At 40.2% G+C, this 22449-nt stretch overlaps 1 protein-coding gene across 1 annotated transcript in view; it reads right to left on the bottom strand.

Moving 5' to 3' along the window:
• LOC143292971 (ubiquitin carboxyl-terminal hydrolase 39-like) overlaps positions 1-22449 on the bottom strand; it is a 47058-nt gene that overhangs the window by 12783 nt on the left and 11826 nt on the right. The window contains exons 4-9 of the mRNA XM_076603698.1: positions 21917-22053; positions 17360-17456; positions 11293-11348; positions 9301-9526; positions 7543-7688; positions 5584-5629 (exon numbers count right to left, since the gene is read on the bottom strand). Coding sequence (XP_076459813.1) covers positions 5584-5629; positions 7543-7688; positions 9301-9526; positions 11293-11348; positions 17360-17456; positions 21917-22053 — 708 coding nt within the window. The remainder of the gene's footprint in view (positions 1-5583; positions 5630-7542; positions 7689-9300; positions 9527-11292; positions 11349-17359; positions 17457-21916; positions 22054-22449) is intronic.

The raw sequence follows: 22449 nt of genomic DNA, 5'->3' as shown, positions 1-22449 counted from the left end.
ACTTATGTCATTCCACCTACCCCACAGAAAGCCCGGCTACAAAGGAGGTGCGGAGTCTGCTGGAAGAAAGGGCAAAGAAAGAATGTGAGGTTCTACTGCCCAGACTGCCCAGCACTGTGTCTTGAAGACTGTTTCCGCAAGTATCACACACAGCGTTTTTACTGGCGACAGATGCTGGGTGAGTACACCCTTTTCATTCTTTGCGTGGACTGTGTTGGAGTCTTATGGACCTGGACACTGTTACACAGCCTTGACAGTATGTGTGGTTGATCACAACAGTCACAAGAAAGACTGGTTGATAACCTGTTGATTGGTTGATGCTGTGGCACCTACATGATGGAATGACAGTCCCAATTTTTTTTTATTGCATTTTATGGAATTTTTGTCAGATTGACTCATTATTCGAACATGTGAGTATTAAAAACAAAATCTAAATCTTGGTTCATTTTCCTCTCATTTGATATATACTTTTATGCATTTATCTGCAGTACTTTTTGAAATATAAGCAAATTAAAATCATTGGCGTGTTTTTCTTGTTTTTCTAAAAATTTTCTCAGCATAGGCTATAGCAAAACATACTAGCAGTGAAGGAGTTAAAGACATTAAAACATACTAGCAGTGAAGGAGAAAAAGACATTAGCACACTGAAACGAAAGAAAGTAGGCTGCCTATAATATTTTTTTCTGGGATAAACTGTTGTCTTAATCTCTGAATCACTGGACATGACAAAATGCACTCCATCTTCTTTGCAATTTCCACAGAGTGGGCATATTAAGTTTCAATCAGTTTGGGTCTTATACCTATGGTGATGAACACAATTATCTGACACACCAAATCAAAACTTTGACATAATATGGATTTTGCCATAATTTGGATTTCAGCACAATTTAAATTCACAGATAGATATGGTCTGACGATATGCTAAGTCCCAATGAAAAGAGAGTACATTTGAAATCTTTCACTTGTCTGAAAGTGGTTTTGCCAGTTCTGCCAATTACAATCTATTAGTCTTCGGTGAAAGTCATAAATAAACAATTCAACATTTCCTACTTAAACTGCCTATATCCATATTTAAATAAACATGTTCTTACATTGGTGACCCAGTTATTTTTGCCTGCAGCATCGAGATGAAACAGCGTTAAGTAGCTTTACAAGGCAGCCAATTTTCTTCCATATATATATACAAGCTTTAAGTAGTATTTCATACATTGCACAACAGAATTTACCACAACTGGATATCTGTTGGTTTCGCCATTAACAAAATTGTTTGGTGTTCTTTTAACTACCCCTAAAAAGTGCTTCAGAGCAAACAAAGTATTTTTTTTACAATGTTCAACAGCTTAACCCTTTCGCTGCCAGGAAAATAAGATTTAAGTGAAATCTATTTGCCAGGGTTTTTCCACAAAAAACGAGTATAAATTTTCAAAAAATTCTGTGCTCTTTGTTATTGGAGAAAGACCCATAAAAGTATATATTTTCTGAAAGGGAAATGAATAAAGAATACAAAACACATGATGTTTTCCCATTTTATATATTTTTAGTGACATGCTGTTGTTTTGAAATCAGTGTTTTGTTTTTTGTCACATTTTCAACTTGTTCATTACAAACATTAGTCAGGCAATTTGCACTAAAATATCATATTTTCTGGACAAATGGATATCTGCACACACAAAATCATACTAGAACAACCACAATACAAAAAAACTGAAAAAGAAATAGATATATAATGCATTGACTTCTGCAAGTGATAATATGGATGTGAGGCCACGCCCCCTCAGTCTCCACCCCCCCTCCTCTTCACCCCTCTCACACGGTCACTTTATCCAGTTCTCATCAGACCGCGTTGGCTGAGTGCCAAGAAAACAGCCCACACTGTGGCCTGCTAAAAATTCGGTGACTTCTGTCGTCTGCTAGAGGTGAAGAGCCAGCATCAGTCACTGATAGTCGTATCTTGGCCACTCTCTTGATTGCTTCCTTTTTCTATCAAATCGTCCTATAAATGTTCACCACTGTCTTCTCCTTCGAATTTATGCTTCAATTCTTTCTGAGCATCAGCTAAAGAAAGTAATTTTGGTTGATTTAGTTCGCCACAATTGCATGTCTTGAGCACGGAGTCAGTCCGACATTTTGTTGAGCGAGCGAGGAGAGGAGCCAGGCAAAGACTGCGGCCAGTAACCCAACCAAAACGTTCAAATAAAGGACTGCCTTATGACGCAGATGGTGTTTCTAGCTATGAATAGAATCTAGAAAGATTCCCCAAGCTAAAGCTACCAGCATTTTTGTCAACGAACTGAATGCAAAGTAGGGAAAAGTCAGAATATTTCGATGACGAGTTATTTCGTCATTGTGGCAGCGAAGCGTACATGCTTTCCATGACGAGTTATCTCGTCATATAGGCAGCCTAGGGGTTAATCTAGTCCCCATAGTTCTGTGCCATATTATATAATATGTTGTATTTTGGCATAAAAAAATTTCAGTAAGATTTCTAACAAATTATCATTTAGTATATACAACTTCTGTAAAACACATAACAGAGCATTCTTCCCTCGACTAGCTAAATCTTTGCATGCTGCTGTAAAATCTGATTTTGTTGAAAAATAGATACTAAGATACTTATTGATATCAACAACAGGCATTATGACATCATTGTAGGTCCATCATTCCCTAGCGGCCAAATATTCTCCCTTCCTAAAAACAATAATTCTACTTTTTTAATTAATTTAGATTAATCTTTAAATCTAACATAAGAGCTGCAGTTTGTAGACTACGTAACTGATTTTGCAACCCAACAACAGTTTCAGATATTAAAATGACATCATCAGCCTACTAGTAAAAGTATAAACAACTCAAAGGTATCAAACAAAAAAGTTGCACCATGTCATTTATTTCTAATTACTTCAAGTTCAACAGCTAATTCATTCATAAATAATGAAAATAAAACAGGGCTAAAAATGTCTCCCTGTTTGACACCTTTCGTACAGTTTATAATATCTGTTAATCTATTCCCATATCATACATGAGCTCTCACGTTAGTATACATACTCTTGATGCATTCAAAGAGTTTTCCTTTAATACAGTTTTTTAACAGAACAAGTCAAAGAAAATTCTGGTTAATAGAATCGAAGTCTATGGTTAACAGAATCAAAGTCTATAAAGGCTGCAAACTGTTTTTGACTGGAAGCAAACTGTTTCTGAACTAAAGACATTGAAATAAACATGCGGTTGATACTGGAAAACATTCTCTTAAAACCTGCTTGAATATCCCCTGTTAAATCATTTTCTGCTACCAAGCAGCATCTACCTATATCTGTCCCACAAGCAGTAGAGATTGCCACTTCAGCATCGGTCTACACAGCCACAGCAGGAAGTGCAATGCCCGGCAGTGACTACATTTCTGGGCAGCAATCGTCTCTCGAGACGGAAGGCCACCGAAGAAATCATTTTCTGCTACCCAATTTTGTTATGTACTATTTATCGCCACACTGGAAAGTTTACTGCTGGTGTCACACAAAGCAATTCCCCTATAGTTACCAGAATTATTCACTTCTCCCTTCTTGAATAGTGGCAGGATAATAGATTCAGTCCATTTGTCTGGAAATACCTTTGTCAAACTATGCACTGAAGATCACCAAAAAATCAACAGTTTGATCACAAGCATTCTCGAACAGTTCTCCAATTATTCTATCAGATCCAGCAGCTTTTCTTGGTTTTATCTTCCTAAAGGCAAGTAAGACTTCCTCTTACAAGACTGGGTGATTGAGAGAGAGAGAGAGAGTGAGAGCAAGAGAGGCTTATGTCTGAGTGAACAGGGAGTCCGCCAGATGTACCTACGTCCCATAAGGCTTGACAGGGATGGACATCATGTGCTTTGCCGCATGTGTGTCAATCTGTGCCTGTGTGCACGTTTATGTGTGTATTAGTGTGTATGTATGCGTAATCTGCTTTTCACTGTGACATCAACACGTGCCATGAAGGGATCGCCTTCTGTCATGATCGGCATTTTGACAACTGCGAGCTTGATTTTCATCAACTGTTAGGAAACCTGTAACTTCAATTTCTGACAAGTCACTCTCTTTCCAAAGCTTCTTGAGTGCTTCACTTCTGGGTCAACAATCGGAGAACACGGACAAACACTTTCAAGCAACCCATCCCTGTGCTGTTTTTTATTTTTCAAATTAAGAAAACGGATGTTCCGTTTTTGATTAAAGTCTAAAAACGGATTTCTGTCCCAAGATGGAGGAGTTGCACCCATACAGGGTCACAATCACTTGTACATTATCATTAATCCTTTGCATGCTGAAGAATTTCATGAATAACTTAAGTCCTATTTGTCAGGGAATTTTTACAAAAAATTGGTTGGTGTAGTTACAAAAAATTATGTTTTCAACCAACACAGGTGAAAGAATATATTTTCTGAAAAGAAAATGAATGGACCTTTCAGAAAAAAAAAAGTTTTGTTGTGATTAAACAGATATGTGACCCACAAGAACTTTTACAAAAATAAACATTTCGGAGGCATAATATTTTTCCCCTATGCCTGTTGTCATTATTCACTTTTCTTGGATTACCAAGGTTAGTTGTTTGAGCATAAAAAAAAGTAGTTGAACAACAACAGAATAAGAAAAGTAATCAAATAGCATAACATTTATATTTGTTATATCTATAATTGCCTTTCTTGAAACAAACAGGTAATCCACTAACATTGAACATAGTACTCCACAGCACATTACATATAGTCTCAGAAGATTTTTCATGAAAAAAACAACAAAACATCAGCAGTCCATATTTCACTCAGTCCCATGCAGGGAAATACTTGCAACTTGCAGTTTCTTCAATAAACACAAACTATGTACAAATGATATACTTCTGTCTTTGTCATTGTTGATAATGCTAAAAATGTTAAATGTAACCATGAGAAAAAATGAACATGAAGGAAAAAGATGGAATGTTAGACTGGTATGATGCTGAACTCTACAAAAATGAAGAATCAGGAATGAGAGTCAACTGTCAACTTAAGTCACTGGAAACAGTTCTAACTAAAGAAGTGCAGCTTTGTGTGCCAGATCTCAAAATAGCAGACAAGACACAGAACAGGTTGCCAGGATCATTTCTCACAGGTGCTGTCACATCTTTTCCCCTGTTCTCTCTCTCTAAAACACACACACACACACTCGTACACACACACACACACAAATACATCACACGGACTACACTCACACAAACTCATATGTTACATCCCCAATACAGGAATGTCTGCCTCAAAATCGTAAGCTCAGTCACTGTGAAACACACTGATCTAAAAATAGACAATTACACCACCACACCCCCTGTCCCTCTCCACTCCACCTCCTGCCCTTCTTTGCTCAGCATGCTGCAATCTGATACCTCCCCCATCTCGGTGTTTCAGAATAAGCTCAAAACTGAAGTGATAATACTATTCATACATGCAAGAGGAAATAAGCTTTTAAATGAAATAAGACATTTACTCCAGAAGATGTGCGATAAACAGACTGTTGTCAAAAGTCAGTTTACTCTTGCTGATGAAAGACAAAACAGACTGTCATCAAAAGAAAGGCAACTCACACTGGTATTCCTCTGCAGAAAGCAGTTTCTCCTTCTCTGCCTCAGTCTGCACAGCAAAGTAACTAACATGAATGAATTAACCCTTAGCCTGCCAAAGGATTTTGCAAATATTTACCAGGGAATTTTCATTAAAAAACGGGTAGGTGAAGGGAAAAAAGATTCTGGTTTAATTTCTCAACTGATGCAGATAAAATTCTCAACAGCTCATCCGTTTCCAGTATGAACTAAAATGACTGTTTGTGAGTGAGTGAGTTTTGATAGTTTCCGAATTTGTTGGTAGTATTTTTGATTTACAACTGTGTGCTGTGACTTGTGTGTGTCCTTGCGCGTGTGCTTGTGTGTATTGTGTGTGGCAGGGTGGAGGTGGACAAACAGTTTTCAATGATGTTTGGTATCTTGTGTTCAGTTTTTCCTTTTTGATATTTACATATGTGTTCTATTTGTAAACGCCTAGGGCTATTTTCAAGATTAGGCGTAAATGCTCAAAATAATAATAATAATAATAAAAGTATATATCTTCTGAAAGGAAAATGAATGGACAATACAGGAAAAAAAATGTTACGATTAAATGAATATTTGATCCATAAGAATTTTTCAAAAATAAACATTGCACATACACACAAACATACATACACACACCATCCCCCAAAAGAAATGTCTGGATCAAAATCATCAGCCCAATGTATAACCAACTGACCTGAAAATTGGCACACAACTATGTCCACTCCACTGCCCCCCCCCGCCCCCCCTCTTTTCTCACTCCACATTGTGTCATGATTCACTCTGTACACTGCTATCTGATACTTCCCCATCCCTACAGCCTCTTGCGGGTCTACCTGTCACACACAGCATATTCTTTTTTCGATTCCATGCTGTCTGCTAGGAATGTCAAATTTTCTTCTGCTCTTTGGATGAAGGCTGACATTCCTCACCTTCCTTTTCCAAAGAATCGTCAGACTGGAGTTCACCTTCGTCTTCTTCAAGCATTCATTCTAATTTCATTGAGCAGTGGCTAAATCCTGTCATAGCTTTTTTTTTTTTTTTTTTTTTTTGGTTGCACTCGACCTGGAAAAGGCATCAGCATTTTGCTTGCCCACAAGGACAAAAAATTGTTGACATACTCCAGTCAGCGAATAAAATCACTTAAAAAAACTACATTCCTGGGTGATGTAGGGTGTTCCCATGTTATTATAAGAGTCAGGTGAACCTTGGTGAAGCTGAAGTGACCAATATAACAATTCCAAAATAATGTAAAAGCTTTTACAAGACAGATATTTAGACACCACTTGGGTACAGCTTTTGTGGCAGTGGTCGGGGAATTATCCGCCATTTCAGACTGGCTTAGGTTGCAGCATAAAGGTTAATGGATGAATAGACATTAAAATAAATAGTACTTCACAGTGGATTAATGGACATTTAATAGTGTACTTCACCAAAGCTTTTGAGACACAGCAAAAGAAATCAGACTGAATACCACATGGCATGAGCATCTGATCAATGCATGTGTCACACATGAATGTACACAAATATGCAGATAAAAACAAATAAGAACCAATGGGAGAAAAGGAATAAGTCAGAGCTTCAGATTGGTGGGGGAAACCAAAGGCCACAAGATCCCTGGCAAAGCAAAGAACAGGGGCCATTAAACTGCAGACACAACAAGTTAAATAGACACAGAAGCCACAGAGAATAAGTTGCATTTGCCAAAAAATAAATTATGCATTATGCAAACATGCTGTAAATCTGAAGACCAAGTATCAACAAAACTACACATCCCTGAAAATTTTAAAGTGCTTGTATGCAAGTGCAAATGACAACCAAATGATCTCTTTCAAGCAGTACTATGAATGCAGTTCCAGTTCATTTTGTGATGGGTACATCAGCACTATCTAAATACCCCCAATTCAGTTTCAAGGCAAATCAAGTATCAAAGTGTGATGTGTACAGGGGCAGACTTACCAAGTCCACAGGAGGAATCTTTCTAGACCAGACCAGCATCTTGCCCCTGAAGGTCTTGCTGATGATGCTGCTGCTGAGCTTCTTGGTGCCATTCAGAGCAGCATGCATGGCATTTAGGAACCATGACAGGAAGTCGATCGCATCTCCTGAACGTAAGCATGAATACATTTGTGCCAGACAGAAATAAACACAGTAAATCATACGTAGCAGTATGCTTCACTAACCATCAGTACAGGAGCCATTTATTGTCATTTATTACAGATATTGTATTTACATTGTATTGACAAGTGTACTGACACTTACTATTCGAATGCTTCTGAATTTGAAAAAGCATGTTCCATTCTATGATTACTTAACATTAACTTATTTACAATCTGCAAGCTACTCTCCTGTGCAAAATACACATGCCACATTTTAACAGTAAACAAGTAGTCTATAGCATATCATAAGCAAAACTGAAATACACAAAACAGGTCAAAGCATAGATCAACAGGTCAAAGCATAGAAAATATTGATAAAACACCTGAACACCTGCACATGATCCCCTTTGCATAAACAAGAATTAACAAAATCATCAAGACCTGAACCAGCAAATAACATTAAAACTATATGATCATGCTGGTAAAAATGCAAGTTCTGAGACAGCTGTAAACCAGAAAAATTATTCTTGCGATCAGTCAAAAAACAAAAACAAGAATGGAGGCCCCTTTTCAGCATGGTGTTGTGTCCTTACAAAAGGCACTTTACTACAATATTCCTCACTCTACCCAGGTGTGAATGGGTACTGGCTTCAGTTGGGAAAGGTCAAAATGCTAGAAGGAGAGGATTGGGCCCCACCTTCCTATGCAGAGCCCATCAAAGACAAATTGAGTGATATCTAACAAACTGCTATCATATATATTAACCCTTTAACTGGGTAAAAAGATTTAAGTGAAATCTGTTTCCCAGGCTTTTTTCTCAAAAAAGGGTATATATTTTCAAAACATTCTGTGGACTTTTGTTACTTGATGGAGACCAATAAAAGTATATCTTTTCAAATAGTTAAATGAATAAAGAATATAAAATATGTGATGTTTTCCAATTTAAAATTTTTTTTCCAAAGACATGCCATTGCTTTGAAATCAGTGGGGATTTTTTGTCAGATTTTCAACTTGTTCATCGAGAACATTAGTCAGGTCATATTTTCTGGACAAACTTACACACAAATTATACTAGAATAACGACAATATAAAAAAAGACATATACCTGATCCAGTGTGACTGCTCCAAGTTACAACAACATAGATGTGATTGTCCAATCCTTTCAGTCAAGTAAGTTTTCTTGAAAAAAATCATCATGCCCCAAGAACTGTTTCATTTCAAACACTATCTCAGTCAGCATCACTGTAAGTCATGGAGTAAGAGTCTCTGTTCATCATTACTCACTGTTTGCTTGACAATTGTGCCAATCTCTTCATTACTTCCTCCATTTTCTACTGAATCATCCGATAAAAGTTCATGTCTTTCTTCGTAATCGAGTTGACGCTATAATTCTTTCTGAGCTACAGCAAAAGAATGCAATTTGGTCACTTAGGTAAAGCTCGCTCACAAGCCTGGTCCAGGTGTTGCCATTTCCAAGCTGAAGTGATCTGAAATCTTGCTCCCATTTTCAACTGCTAGAAAAACTTGGTTGGGTGACATGAAATCCTTCAGCCCCTTTCACCTACCCAGTTTGTAAAGTAACGTAAGAAATATGTTCCCCTCTTCCTCAGCTACCCACCTTGCTGTGTGATCTGAAATCTCTTTTTGCTGCACAGCACCACGGCCTGCAGCATTTCATGTGGGGAGACATGAGCCTTGAAGTTGCGTGGGTTCCAGAGTTTGCGGATCAGCTCCCCAAACCTCTGCACCAGCAAGAACTGCTGGTCCCCAGGTGGACGCTTGATTTTGGCATAGTTCTCTTCACGAAGGAAGTAATTTCGCAGAGGTGTCACATGGGACAAGGCCTGTGAACAGATACAAATCCAACAAGTTTATCAATGATGTTACTCTTTTTGTTTTTATATGGTGTTTTTTTTTCCTTACTTAATGTCAAGTTTAGTACTGAAAAAAAAGTTGAAAAAACAACTGAATGGAGAGGATGTGAAAAACAGAAAAGTGATAAAAATGTGATCACCAGAGACACAAATTCTCTCACATACATACAATGCAAACACACACACACACAAACAACAAATATACAAAAGCATAAATTTTGTTGCTAAAACAAAAAATCTGTACATACAAAAAGTTAAAAAGATGGATTTTAAGAAAACACACAGCTTCAAAGACTCCAGCAATGCCTATGATAGTGTCCACAGTCCACAAAACATCACTCTGGAAGATCTTCAAGTCCTATGGCATTCCAGAGAAAGTCCTATCAGTTATAGAGCAGATCAACGACTCCAAGTGTCAGGTCAGGAGAGAAGGTGGAAACAGCAACTGGTTTAAGTACTCACAGGCATCAGACAGGGGTATATCCTCTCCCCACTACTCTTCACACTTGCCAGTGGCTGGGTGCTGAAGACTTAACTTGAGGAAAATGAATCCAGTGAACTGAGGAAAAGAACCTCTCAGATGTAGACTTTGCTGATGACACAGAAACAACAACCAAGATCTGCAGCTTCTTGTGAATGAGATCAGCAGCTATGCTGGAAACACTGGACCAACCATCAAAGCCAAGAAGACAAAGAATCTCTTGAACAGTGAACATTCAGCACCACCAATGTCTTTACTGATCAGGAAAAAAAAAGTGAAGCAGAAAACTTCACGTACCTTGGCAGTTCCATCAGAAGCACCAGTGACTTAGTCCATGAACTGAAATGCCATACTGGAAAGGCAGCAGCAACAGCTTTTAACAAATTAAGCAAATATGGGGCAGCAAGAAATTCTCCCTGAAAGAAACTCAAGCAAAGATTCTATAACTCAAATGTTCTATCCACATTCCTCCACAGCTGCGAATCGTGGCAACTCAAGACCATACAGGATGAAAAATTGGATGTTTCTGACACCAAATCCCTATGCAAGATCCTTGGCATAAAAAAGCATCATTTCATCTAGTGAGATCCTATCAGCCTCTTGAGTCAACCATCATCTTCAAACATGTGTCTCCACCGGTCCCATGTAATGAGGCTCCCACAAGAAATGCTTGCAAAGCCTGCCGTGAAATGGACACCTGCAGGCCAGAGAAAGAGAGAACAGCCCAAGATGAACTGTCAGCCAACAGTGGTAAGAGACCTTGGACTTGTCGACAAACAATGGGGTGACATCAACAAACTGGCTGAGGACCACAAAGTATGGGACGCTTTGAATGCCTCATGCATCCAATTATGTGGAAGCATTTATGTCTTAGTAAGACACAAAGAAGAAAGACATTATTTCCTTAATATTTGTTGATAGATAGACGCAGAACAAAGGAACAATTTAATCCACAATTTCACAATTTAATCCATTATTTCATTTTTAAATCTCCAATTCGTTTCTTAACATCTAATTTCATTATAGCAATATATATAATTCCTTTAAGAAAAGAAAAGAAGAAAAAAAACAACAGAGAGACACTTGACTAAAATCACAGGCATATAAAATGCAGCAATTTTTTTTCTGTATCAGTATCGAATTATTTTTGGACAGTATTACAGTACCACATTCCCCCTTTTACTTTTCAATAAGAATAAAAGCATTTTCTTAGTTGCATAATCAATATAAGAAAAAAGTAAAGGGATAGTATTGCCTGTAAAACGACATTGCAGTAGTCATTGGCTTTGATGTTGTTCAGTCCCACGATACCTGCAACAGGGGAGAAAAAAAAAGTAAGGATACTAAACTGGCGTCTCACAGAATGCTTACAGACTATGCTGAATCTCAGAGAATATTCTCCACCCTAAATACAGAATTACATGAATAATATAATAATGTGTTGTTGTTTGGTTGCTGTTTTTTGTTTGTTTGTTTTAGGAAATTTTCTTCCAAAAATTGCGTTTAAGTAACATACTTACCATGATCCACTAGTGCAGACTCCGGCAGGGGTCTGATTCCTGTCCTGTGCAAAATTCTACCCACCTATGCGGAGAAAACGAAAGTAGCTATGACCGATAACCTCCCGAAGTAGGTTACCTCCTCTTTGCATCCCTGACTAGCGCCCTCTTTTGATGGCAATTTGCCGCAACCAGCGCAGCGTGCTGAGAGAACAGAAAGCAGGGAGGAACAGGAGGGTCTTAAATGTGGGTCACGGTAAGTATATTACTTAAATGTAATTTTTGGAAGAAAATATCCTTTTAATTACACATACTTAACTGTGACCCACTGGTGCAGAATGGCACGACAAGGTGGAGGGCTCATCTTTTCTATTGTCAGTGCGCTGCGATGGCCTGTTGTGCGACCACCGCAGAGGCGATGCCTCTTGAGCCATCATCCCTTAAGCGATAGACGTCCCTCAAGTAGAATTAAATGACGGTAGCAGGGTTTTTCCAGCAAGGAGCCTCCATGATGTCTTGTAGTCATGCTGAGTGGGCAAAGGCAATGGAAGAGGACCATGCTCGGACTTTGTGAGCTCTGGCTGAGGGGGGCATGCGCTAAGGGGTCTGAGTTTGAGTGGGTGAGTTGGTGACACCACTCGCCAGGGGCAATGGGGCTCGGAGATAGGGTGTACTGCGTCACCTAAGGATGCTGGTGCGGGCAAAGAAGACAGGCCCGCAGCTGTATAGTGGGAGAGGTCTGTGGACCACAGCTGTGCTGATAAATGTAGCGCAAAGAGAATCAGGTCAGTGTGTTGAATCCACACTTTAATGAGAGCCCTTCCAATGAAAGGAAAGGAAGGAAACATGTACCCTATAGGGTTGTCTCACCTGAGCACAGTTGAGCCTCAATGAAAGGAGGTGCACATGTGGCTTGATCTGATGATTCCACATCAGTTGTGGGCTGATTGGGAAAGTGATAAATGTGTTTGAAGGAAACTGTGGCATGAGACAGAGGTAGCCCACCATGTTGGGTTTGCCTTAGGCATGACAGCCAGATCTGTAGAGCTCCTCCATGACAGCTGACAGGTGATGGGCGCATCCCACTCGCCACTTTCTTGTCGCTGCCAAAAAACAGCACTGGCATGTTGCCTATGCATAGAATGGCGGACATTTGGGAACAAGAGACTTGAGGTCCCTGGTGTCTCTGGGACAAGGCTGTGTAATTGCCCAGGTAGGTACCATCACAAAAGGGCAGACAGAAGGCTTGGTGGCTTCTCTGCCTGAGTGTGGCATGTTGGAGCAATCTGCAGAATGTTGTCGGCAGTCAATGGCTGGGTTGGATCAGGCTGTGGGAGTGCACTTCATGTGCCTCCAGGCCATTGAGTCTCTTTCCGTGGTGGAATTCCTAATAGAAGAGGGTTTCCATTGGGAAATATTTTCACTGAAGGTACTTTTGTGAGAAAGGGGACCAGATCCATGACAGGCCTCTGGCTCTGTGTGGTGCGCACTAAGTCTGGGATGGGGCCGGGCAGGGCAGTGAGAAAAGTGGATTTAGATGTGTTGTACTGGCTATTTACATCAAATCAATGATCTGACATACGTTTACAGTAGGGCCAACAGCAAAGCGAGAGCTGTATTATCATGGTTTCTTAATTGCAATGGGAAATCATTTGCAGCTTAGTCTTTCATGAAGGACTATGTCTCTCACACTAGAAGTCAAATTGCACTGGGACTTAGTGCTGTAGCCTTGGGCACTAACTAGCCTTTGGGATCGGTCCCAGTGGTGACAGTCCTAAGGCCCCCTTGATCGAGAGAGTTGGGATGCAACTTGGGCAAAACACTCTCTACCATAATCGAATTCCAGCCCAGATAGTTGGGACAGCAGTTACCTCCTCTGCTGTTCTGGTGGCCTTTGTTGTACATGACTGATTATCATATACTGGTCCTAGGAGGACACCAAACAGCATGGGTAAATCAGGAAACAGCTGCTGTGTGCTTGAGGGATGAAGGTGTCCACCATGCAGGTTCTGCTGAAATGTAAGAAAGCCGGATGGATGTGACAGTGTCTTGTGGGGCAACCGTGTGTCTGAAAGATATGGTGCTTGCTTCCAAAGTGACAACAAAGTCATCCTCTGACAGGCCCTTGACTGAAGACTGGGGCTCCATGATGGGATAGCCTGTCTAGGCCAGAAACCCCTGGAAGTGTCTCATTGGAAAGACAGTGCTTGAGAAGGAATGCCCATCAGTAACCACAGCAGTGGTTGTGTGTTGAGGCTGAAAGGGTCAGGCAGGGAAGACCAAGTGCAGAAAGTGCTTTCCAATGCCAATTGTTTGAGAAGTCGATGCTGGATCTCCGTTCAAGCAAGGTGATGGGCCGAACTAACGGGCTTGAATGCGGCATCTGCCGTGCTGGTATGAGTGGGCAGAAAAGTGTGGCTAGTGAACGATTCTTTGTGCATTGTGAGATGCATCCGCCCTCATCAATATGCCTTTTCTCCCGAGTATAGAGGAAAACAATTATTACCCAGACCTTCTGCTACTAGTGAGGAGTGGAAGAGATGGACTTAGGGTGGAGCAAGTCAGAAGTGTACCCTATGCCAAGCATGGGACTCAATTGTCTCCTGCGCAGTGGGCAGTTTTTGGGCCTGCTAAAACTTGGAAGGCAAAGACATACACCCCTTCATGGGTGGATCGGCTAGGATGTAGGGCATGTGTGGAGCTGATGTCACAACCACAGTGGTGGAAACCAAGGGTTGTTGTAGGCAAGGGAGGGAAGAAGGGATGCCTTACAAACCAGGAAGGACTGAAGGGCATGTGTGTCCAGAGTGGCACCCCTAAGCTGGACTGCCTCATCCCTCTTTGTACCAAGTTCAGGCATCTCTAGTCCTGTGAGTGAGGAGGGAGTGTGTGTAGGTCCCTTGGGGCCAGCTACAGCAGAGATGTCAATGTGGCCACGGGCATATGTTCAAGCTTGCATGAGACAGTTGTGTCTCTGTATGTAGTAGTCCTCCAAAATGGAGTGGGGAAACTCTATACTAAGATGTGTACAAATATGTACATAGGATGTACATACACATGCCTATAGATCAATGCACGAAAAAGAACACATGCACAAACATGTATGTAGCAAACATGGATATATATGCTCAAGTAAATGGGAATGTGAACTGAAAAAGTAATGCAAAAATGTCTAATAGATATGTACATACACATGTGAAGATTGTGCCTGTATGTAGACGCACGGTCCTGAGCCTCATGTACAGAAGTGTGCAAAAAAATATGTGCATAGCTTAGATAGAAAATCTCAATGTAAAGAGATAGAAGTGTAATGGTACTTGTTGATATGAAGAATGTATGAACATATTGCCGAAACGCATGCACACATGTATATATAGCGAGATATATGCATGCATGCATTTGTGCGTGTTTTCTTTCTTTCTTTTTTTTTTTTTTTTTGTTCTTGTATTTGTTTATTTATTTACTGTTGTTGGGGGGGGGGGGGGGGGGGGGTGCAATTTAAAAAAATAATAATACATCATTAATAACAAATGTATTATTGTTTCTGGTTTATTCATTGTAACTGTGTTTGTCAAGAAAAGAATGGTAAGTGGATCAGTTCCTTTGCAGAGCAATATATGTCTGCATGTGCTGGGGGGTGAAGAGCCAAAAAGTTGAGTGGCACATAGCCTGAGAAACAGAGGAAAGAAAATAGAGGTTGTCAGTAGCTGATAGGAGCATAAAGCCCTCAGGTGGGCAGCAAGGTCCGATGAGAATGCAAAAGAACATCGCCAGTGGTCAGTAAAGGGGGCTGGAGTGACTTGCTGTGTAAGTGCAAAGGAAGTAACTGCATTGCCAATTGCCCAAGTTTCAAAAGAGGAGTTGCTTCCCTTGGCGCCAAAAATTGGCGAAGTGGAGGAGGCCTCTTCAGCACATATCCCCTTTTGTTACGCTTGCGTGCTGTGGAGGGAGGAATGTCATGTTGCGTGTGGAAGTCCGTGGTTCGATGCCACCCTAACTGACACGGGTGAAGTGGGCCGCAAGGGAGGTAATAATAACGTCCCTTGGTGCTGTGGTCAATGCTGAGTGGAGGTGCAACTTTTGTGTTGTATGTCCCCCTAGCGGACCACCTTCTTCCCTGAGTAGAGGGAGGGTTTCCCCATCTGACTCAGTCGCCACTGAATGTGAGGCGATTGAGGGCATGCCACATGACGGAGCCGCAATCTGTGGCTGCAGACATCATGTAACGCAGACAGTAAGAGGTGCTGATTGTCAGTTGGGGCTTGTGTCTGAGCCACCACTGGTTGGTAACAGCAGAGTCCAGCAGTGTGGCAGAGGGAACTGCCATCGCCGAGGTTGGAGGGATCGTGCACGCACTTGCGGTGTGGGCAAGGGGCAATGCCAGTGCAAGGGAGGTAACCACGGTACTCACTGGCGGGGGGGCTGAAGCGGGGGTTGCCTCCCTTGAATTTGAAATTCGAGGGGAAGGGTGCACACATGTGTGTGTGTGTGTGCATGTCCCCTAGTAGGTCACCTTCCTCCCTACCTAGAGGGCAGGCTTCCCTACCCAAAACGTTGGACTCGAGACGGTAGGGACATGCCGCGTGAGTGGCGCGCGATCTGTGGCCACGGCCTTGCTCACGGACATATGAGATATAGGAGCGGACAGAGTGTGCGAAGTGGAGGACGTTAAGTCTGTGTTGGATTCCCTGAGAGGGAGCACACTCATTCCTTGAAAATGTGGGCATGGGGAAAGAGATAGAGGAGGGCGGAGTGCGTTGAGACCGACTGCAGATCGATTGAATGAAGAGAAACGACACCACTGACCTGAGTATGATGAAACAAACCCTGAGAAGCCGGTGGAGGAGGGGTAGGAGGTGGTGGAGGTATGGAGTCGACTGGAAGGAACGGAGGCACTGGAGGAGGTGTAGGGTTAGCATTGTAGACGAAGCCCGAGCTAGAGGGCCCAGTGCCAAATCATTTCATGTCAATATGAAGGCCTTTAGGTCTGTAAGGTCTTTTGCCCGCTTAAAATGGGGAAAGTGATTATACAGAGATTTTTGTAATCTAATAATGCGCAAGGCTTATTAATGAGTAATGAAATGAGTTTTGTATTTTAATTTTTGAAAGTAAGTTCCAACACGATTTTTCTAAGTATTCACTGTGTCCGCCGGTCGACTGTGATCGCAATTGCCCAATCAAGCCATGTAGTTTTGTGACCTGTTGTAATTCATCATCGGACAAAAAACGAGAGCGCCAAAGAATTGACAGACAGACAGAAAATACGAAAAAAATCTGAGCCGTATGCAGAATACAGGAGCAGGAGTCAAGATGGCTGCCAGAAAAAGAGGGCGCTAGTCAGGGATACAAAGGGGAGGTAACCTACTTCGGGAGGTTATCAGCTGTAGCTACTTTGGTTTTCTCTGTGTAGGCGGGTAGTAGTTTGCACAGGACAGGAATCAGACCCCTGCCGGAGTCTGCACTAATGGGTCACGGTTAAGTATGTGTAATTATAAATTGTTTTTAACAGTTGAAGAACAAAAATTATTTCCACAGTTCATTACACTTCTTATTTTATTTATTTAATAATTCAAATGTTTTCACCCGCCTTTACACATCTCTCTACACAGTATCTTTCTTATTGGTGGCAGTGACATTCAGCTTCATACAGACCGAGTTTTGTTTTCATATTCAATCCTGCATATCATTAAAATGAAAGAACACTGTTTTCTTTTTAGTTTTGTTTATTTGTTTGTTTTATGTTGTAATATTAGATATAGAGAAGCATTATAATGTACATAAATTAAGATACACAGTACAATGAAAAAGAAATAGTTATCATACCAGGCAGGTATGTAGTTCCATCATATGCACGTGACATTTTTGGATTGGAGTCCAGTTTTGCCACCAGTCTATCCTCAAATGTGGGATTCAGCACATACTGTCAAACAATAATTGAAAAACAAGTATCAAAATATGACTAAAACAGACTGTTCAAAACAATGAAATTAAAGACAGTGTTTTTAGCATGACCCCACCTTCAACAGGACAAGCACATGACAAGTTGCTAACAACTAAAGTATCAACACACACACACACACACACACACACACACACAAAATTACAATTGAAAAGATAATGAAAATGTTTCTTATTGTGGAAAGATCATCAGAAACAAACAAAGAATATTACAACAATATCAACTACATCAGGGATGTGAGAGTGACTGAATCAAAAAGTGTACTGTAGCCTTTGGGGGTGAGGGTGGGGGTGGGGGGCTGCGCAAGCTCCTGGTGTGATGAAAAGGTGACACCTCACTGGGTGGTCTGGGGGGGCAGAGCCTCCCTGAAGCTGCCAATAAAATGTGTTTAAAATATCCCAATAACAGTGCAGGAAATGTTCCGCAGAGTCAACATTAACCCTTTTTACATTGCACATAAACACACAAAAGAAAGAACAATACTTACTATAAGCCTGAAACCTAGTATAAAACAAAACATATTTTCTGGTCATAATGGAGATGAATCTTTGGTGGTTTGGCTATAAATAACCTGTACCAACTGCAGCCATCAAGTGCATCGCAGCATCATTGCATTTGGGCACACGCAATTTCTACACACAAAACAAGTATTGTTAAATGTTGTGGTTTTTGTTGCACAATGTGATGGCCCAAGTGACTAGACAGGGACAGAGATTGCTGGTGCATTCAATGTGCGCTTGCGTGTGTGTGCATGTGCACTCACACACGCGTGTGTACAAGTGTCTGTGTCTGCATGGCTTCAACATTCATAGACACACCACGTCTACAGACCCTCATGATGGTTCTCTCATCTCAGAGAAGGAACTCCAGCTGAGTGATCTCAGGTTCCATTGAAACAGAGATGATCAGTGGTGCTGTCAAGCTGTCCAGGAACAAGAAGCTATATCACCTCTTTCTACTGACCACCAAACAGAACAGATGAAGAATATATGCAAAGGCAGCTGCAACAGAATTTGCAAACCTTAAAACCAAGGCCAAGAAGAACATCCTTACCATAGGAGGTGACTACATCTGCCAGACATTATCTGGAGGGACACAAGTATCACAGAATGCCAGTACCCAGAGCGCATGAACCAAGACTACCTTGACTCCCTAGCAGAAACTGGCATGGAACAGCTTGTGGATTTCCCCACTCGAAAAGATGCTATTCTGGATCTGATTGTGACCACCCATCCAGGCCTGAAACAGCGCTGCAGACCCCTTCCATCCACTGGTACAGCAACCAGGACATTGTCCTTCATGACTGCACTTTTGCTCCCTTCAGACCATGCCCAGTCTGCCACAAGATCTACTTGTGCAAGTAGGCAGACACAGTTGGCATCAAAGAAGATCTAGCGGACTTTTCCAACACCTTCATGATTAACCCCTTTAATGTTCAAGGACTGTGGGCACCTCTCAAGTCAAAGATGCAGGAAGTCATGGAGAAGAGAGTCCCCAGCAAGCTCACATCTAGTTGCTTCTCCCACCCATGAATCAACACCACAATCAGTGATCATCCGCAGAAACCAGCGGGCAAACAAGAAACCAGAAGAATGAAGAAGCGCGACATGGATTGGTACAAGACGTTCCAAGAGGAAATCAGGTTCCTCATCAGACAAGCCCACAGGCTGTACATGAAAGACACTGTCACTGAAGATTACACCAATAACAGCAAGAAGTTCTGGGCCTATGTGAAAAGCAAAGGGCAAGACTCTGCAGGTGTATCACTGCTGAAAAACGCTGATGGCTTCCTACAAAGCAACAGCGCCAAGAAAGCCATGATCCTCAATGAACCGTTTCACACTGTTTTCACTGCTGTGGAGACATCTTGCCTCCCAAACAAGGGGAAATGCCCTTTCCCAGCTATGGATGACATCTTGGTTAGTGAGGCAGTGGTTAAGAAGCTGCTGAGAAACCTCCAGACAGTCAAAGCAATGGGCCTGGACCAGATCCCAGCCTTCATCCTGAAGAATTTCGTGGATTAACTGGCTACGAAAAATGCTCACTGCATGTTTTAAATGGAAGAAAATACTACAGAATATACATCCTGAAATAGATAGAATAAAAAACTATGGCTCTAATAGATTTCTAAACAAAGGTAATAAGTTTTGGAGAGATGTATATGATGCTTATGATAGATTTTGTATTCAAATAGAATTGAATAAGAATGCAGAAATAGTAGCAGAAGCTATTTTTTACAATAACAAGTTCAAAATCAACATTAACTATTTTCACTGTAAAGCATGGACAGATAAAGATATATTTTTTGTTAATGACGTTCTAAATGAAAGAGGCCAATTCTTAAATTATGAAGAATGCTCAAGGAAGTATGGAATAAAAGTAAATTTCTTGAACTTCATAAGCTGTACACAAGCAATTAAGGAATATGCAAGAAAAAGGAACATAAAATTTGAAAATAGCAAGAAGAACAAAGATAGCAAGGCATTACAAATATTATGTGGAATAAGCAAAGGAATAAAACCATACTATGAATTACTATTGCAAAAGATAGAAATATTTGACATAAAAGCCTTTATGAAATGGGAAAATAAGCTAAATACAAAAACTGATTGGGAGATTGTATTAAAAAAGATAAAGAAAATTAAGGAAATAATGTTTAAATGGTTTCAGATCAAAGTATGCTATAGAATCCTGGTGTCAAATAATATCCTAAAAGTAATGGGTGTGACTGATAATGACAACTGTAATTTTTGTGACACCGAAAAAGATGAAATACAGCATTATCTATGGTTTTGCCCAGTTATACAAACTTTTTGGCTTCAGTTTGAAAATGAAAATGTGAAAACTGTGAAAGATTGTCCCTCAATTTTGAACTTATTTTGTTTGACACTGATGAAAAAACTAAAACAGATGATGTTTTTGATGTGATAGTTTTATGGGCAAAATTCTTTATATACAAGTGTAGGATTAATAAGGTTAAACCAGGTTTACATGCATTCATTGCTGAACTCAAACGCAATTACTCAACAGAAAAACAAATACACCTAATGGAAAGGAATTATCAGGATTTCTCTATTAAATGGCTACCTTATTTAGATTTAGTGATGGAACATGAATTCTAATCTTTTATATAGAGTCAGAGGTATTTCCACAGGAGTGGAAACATTATATTGACCAATCTTGTATTGACTGGTTTGTTGTGACTCGCATGTTCCCTGTGATCCATGAGATTTGACTGTTAATATGTGCTGTGAGCTGAGATTGGAAATGTCATGTTCTGGGATCTATGTCGGTTTTTTTTTTGTTTTGTTTTTTGTTGTTGTTGTTGTTGTTTTTGTTGTCTGTGTATGTGTTTGTTGTTTATTTGTTTTCTCTATTCTTCATCCATTCTTTCTTGCTTGGTCGTCAGTTATTTGTTAACTAAAAAACACCCTTGCACACGGTCACCATATTATACTTGTGTGTGTATATTATATGTGTATATATATATATATATATGCGTATATATATATATATATATGTGTGTGTGTGTATATATGTACTACCTCTATTGCTAAAGGTGGTGTGAATTGCAATTTTGCTTTATTGGTGTGGAATTTCGTGTGAAATTGTAATGGAGACAATGTTGAAAAGAAAATATAACCTTCTATGCAAGGGGAAAAAAAAAAAAAAAAAAAAAAAATTTTTAAAAAGGAAGGAGAAGAAAAAGAAGTCTGTGTAGGGTGTCTATGTATGCACATATATACCAGTGTGTGTGTGTGTGTGTTCCCAAGCCTAGGGAACATCAGTACACTCTCGAGGGCAGAAGTGAATCATTTTTTGTTTGTTTTAGGTTTTTTTAATATATTCAAAGTGCAGTGTTTGTTTATTGTTTTCAATTCAAAGTGCCTAGATTTTATCAAAACGACCCAGGATTGACTCTCAGCTGGATCTAAGTAATGCATAATGTTTGGCATGGGAGTTGGGCCATCAACACAGAACAGAAATGGGCCTTTTTTTGTCAGAATGGAAATGTACAGATCTCAGGAATGGCATTTGGGACTTTTCTGAAGCAGTCATGCCTAACTGACGTCGCTGGTTATTGTTTTTTTTTAATCCGTTTCTCCATAGCTCTCACATCCCTGCATATCAAAAAATAAGTCTCAAAGAAGATACAGCTTCCAATTTTTTTTTATACAATCAACTTTACTTCAACAAATCTGAATTATATGGATATATGTAAACTCTTCAAAGTTATGTTGAAATAAAGATATTCCATATTCTGTGATATATTCTTTTTTCACATGAAATCATATCATTACAAGAACAGTCACTTAGGAACTGCTGCTGACCAAATACACTGAGCATGCATGCCAGTTCTCTTGAACTTTGTAAAGCACAAACAAAATCATGCTTTAGCTCTCATTCCCATCATTACTCACAATGATATCTTGCAAGGATGAATCGATGATCTGGTAGTTGTCTGGTAAGCAGTAGAACTTCTGGGTCTGTAGGTTGAGAAACACATGATGGCCCTCCAGAACACTGTGGGTGTAGGCATGAGTGTTGTTGCCACGCCCTGCAAAGAACGATATCATGTCATGTCAACGATTCTTGCAGTCACAGCCTTCCTTCAGTTTCTGGATGAGCCTGAAGACTCTGTGGTGAGCCCAATGCACATGTCAAGATACAGGAAACTTCACAGGCTCCATAAGGTAACCTTTTTTTTTTTTTTTCAAAAAAACCCTTTTTTTTTGTCTAAATTAATTGCACCACGTTCACATGGACTGGTTTGTTAACGTGTTACACTTCACATTACTTGTCATGAGGAAAGAATACACTAACTTTTGTCATATTGAAATATGAGAGTCAAAGCCTACACTGACTGATTGACTGATATGGATACTTCATGGCTGACATGTGATTCCTGCTGATTTAAAAACAGAAGGACAAAACTAGAAATGAGGGCGTGGAG

Source organism: Babylonia areolata, chromosome 18, assembly GCF_041734735.1.
Source record: "Babylonia areolata isolate BAREFJ2019XMU chromosome 18, ASM4173473v1, whole genome shotgun sequence".
NCBI lineage: Eukaryota > Metazoa > Mollusca > Gastropoda > Neogastropoda > Buccinidae > Babylonia > Babylonia areolata.
The sequence above is the reverse complement of the archived record's forward strand: the minus strand, read 5'-3'. Positions and strand labels throughout refer to the sequence as shown.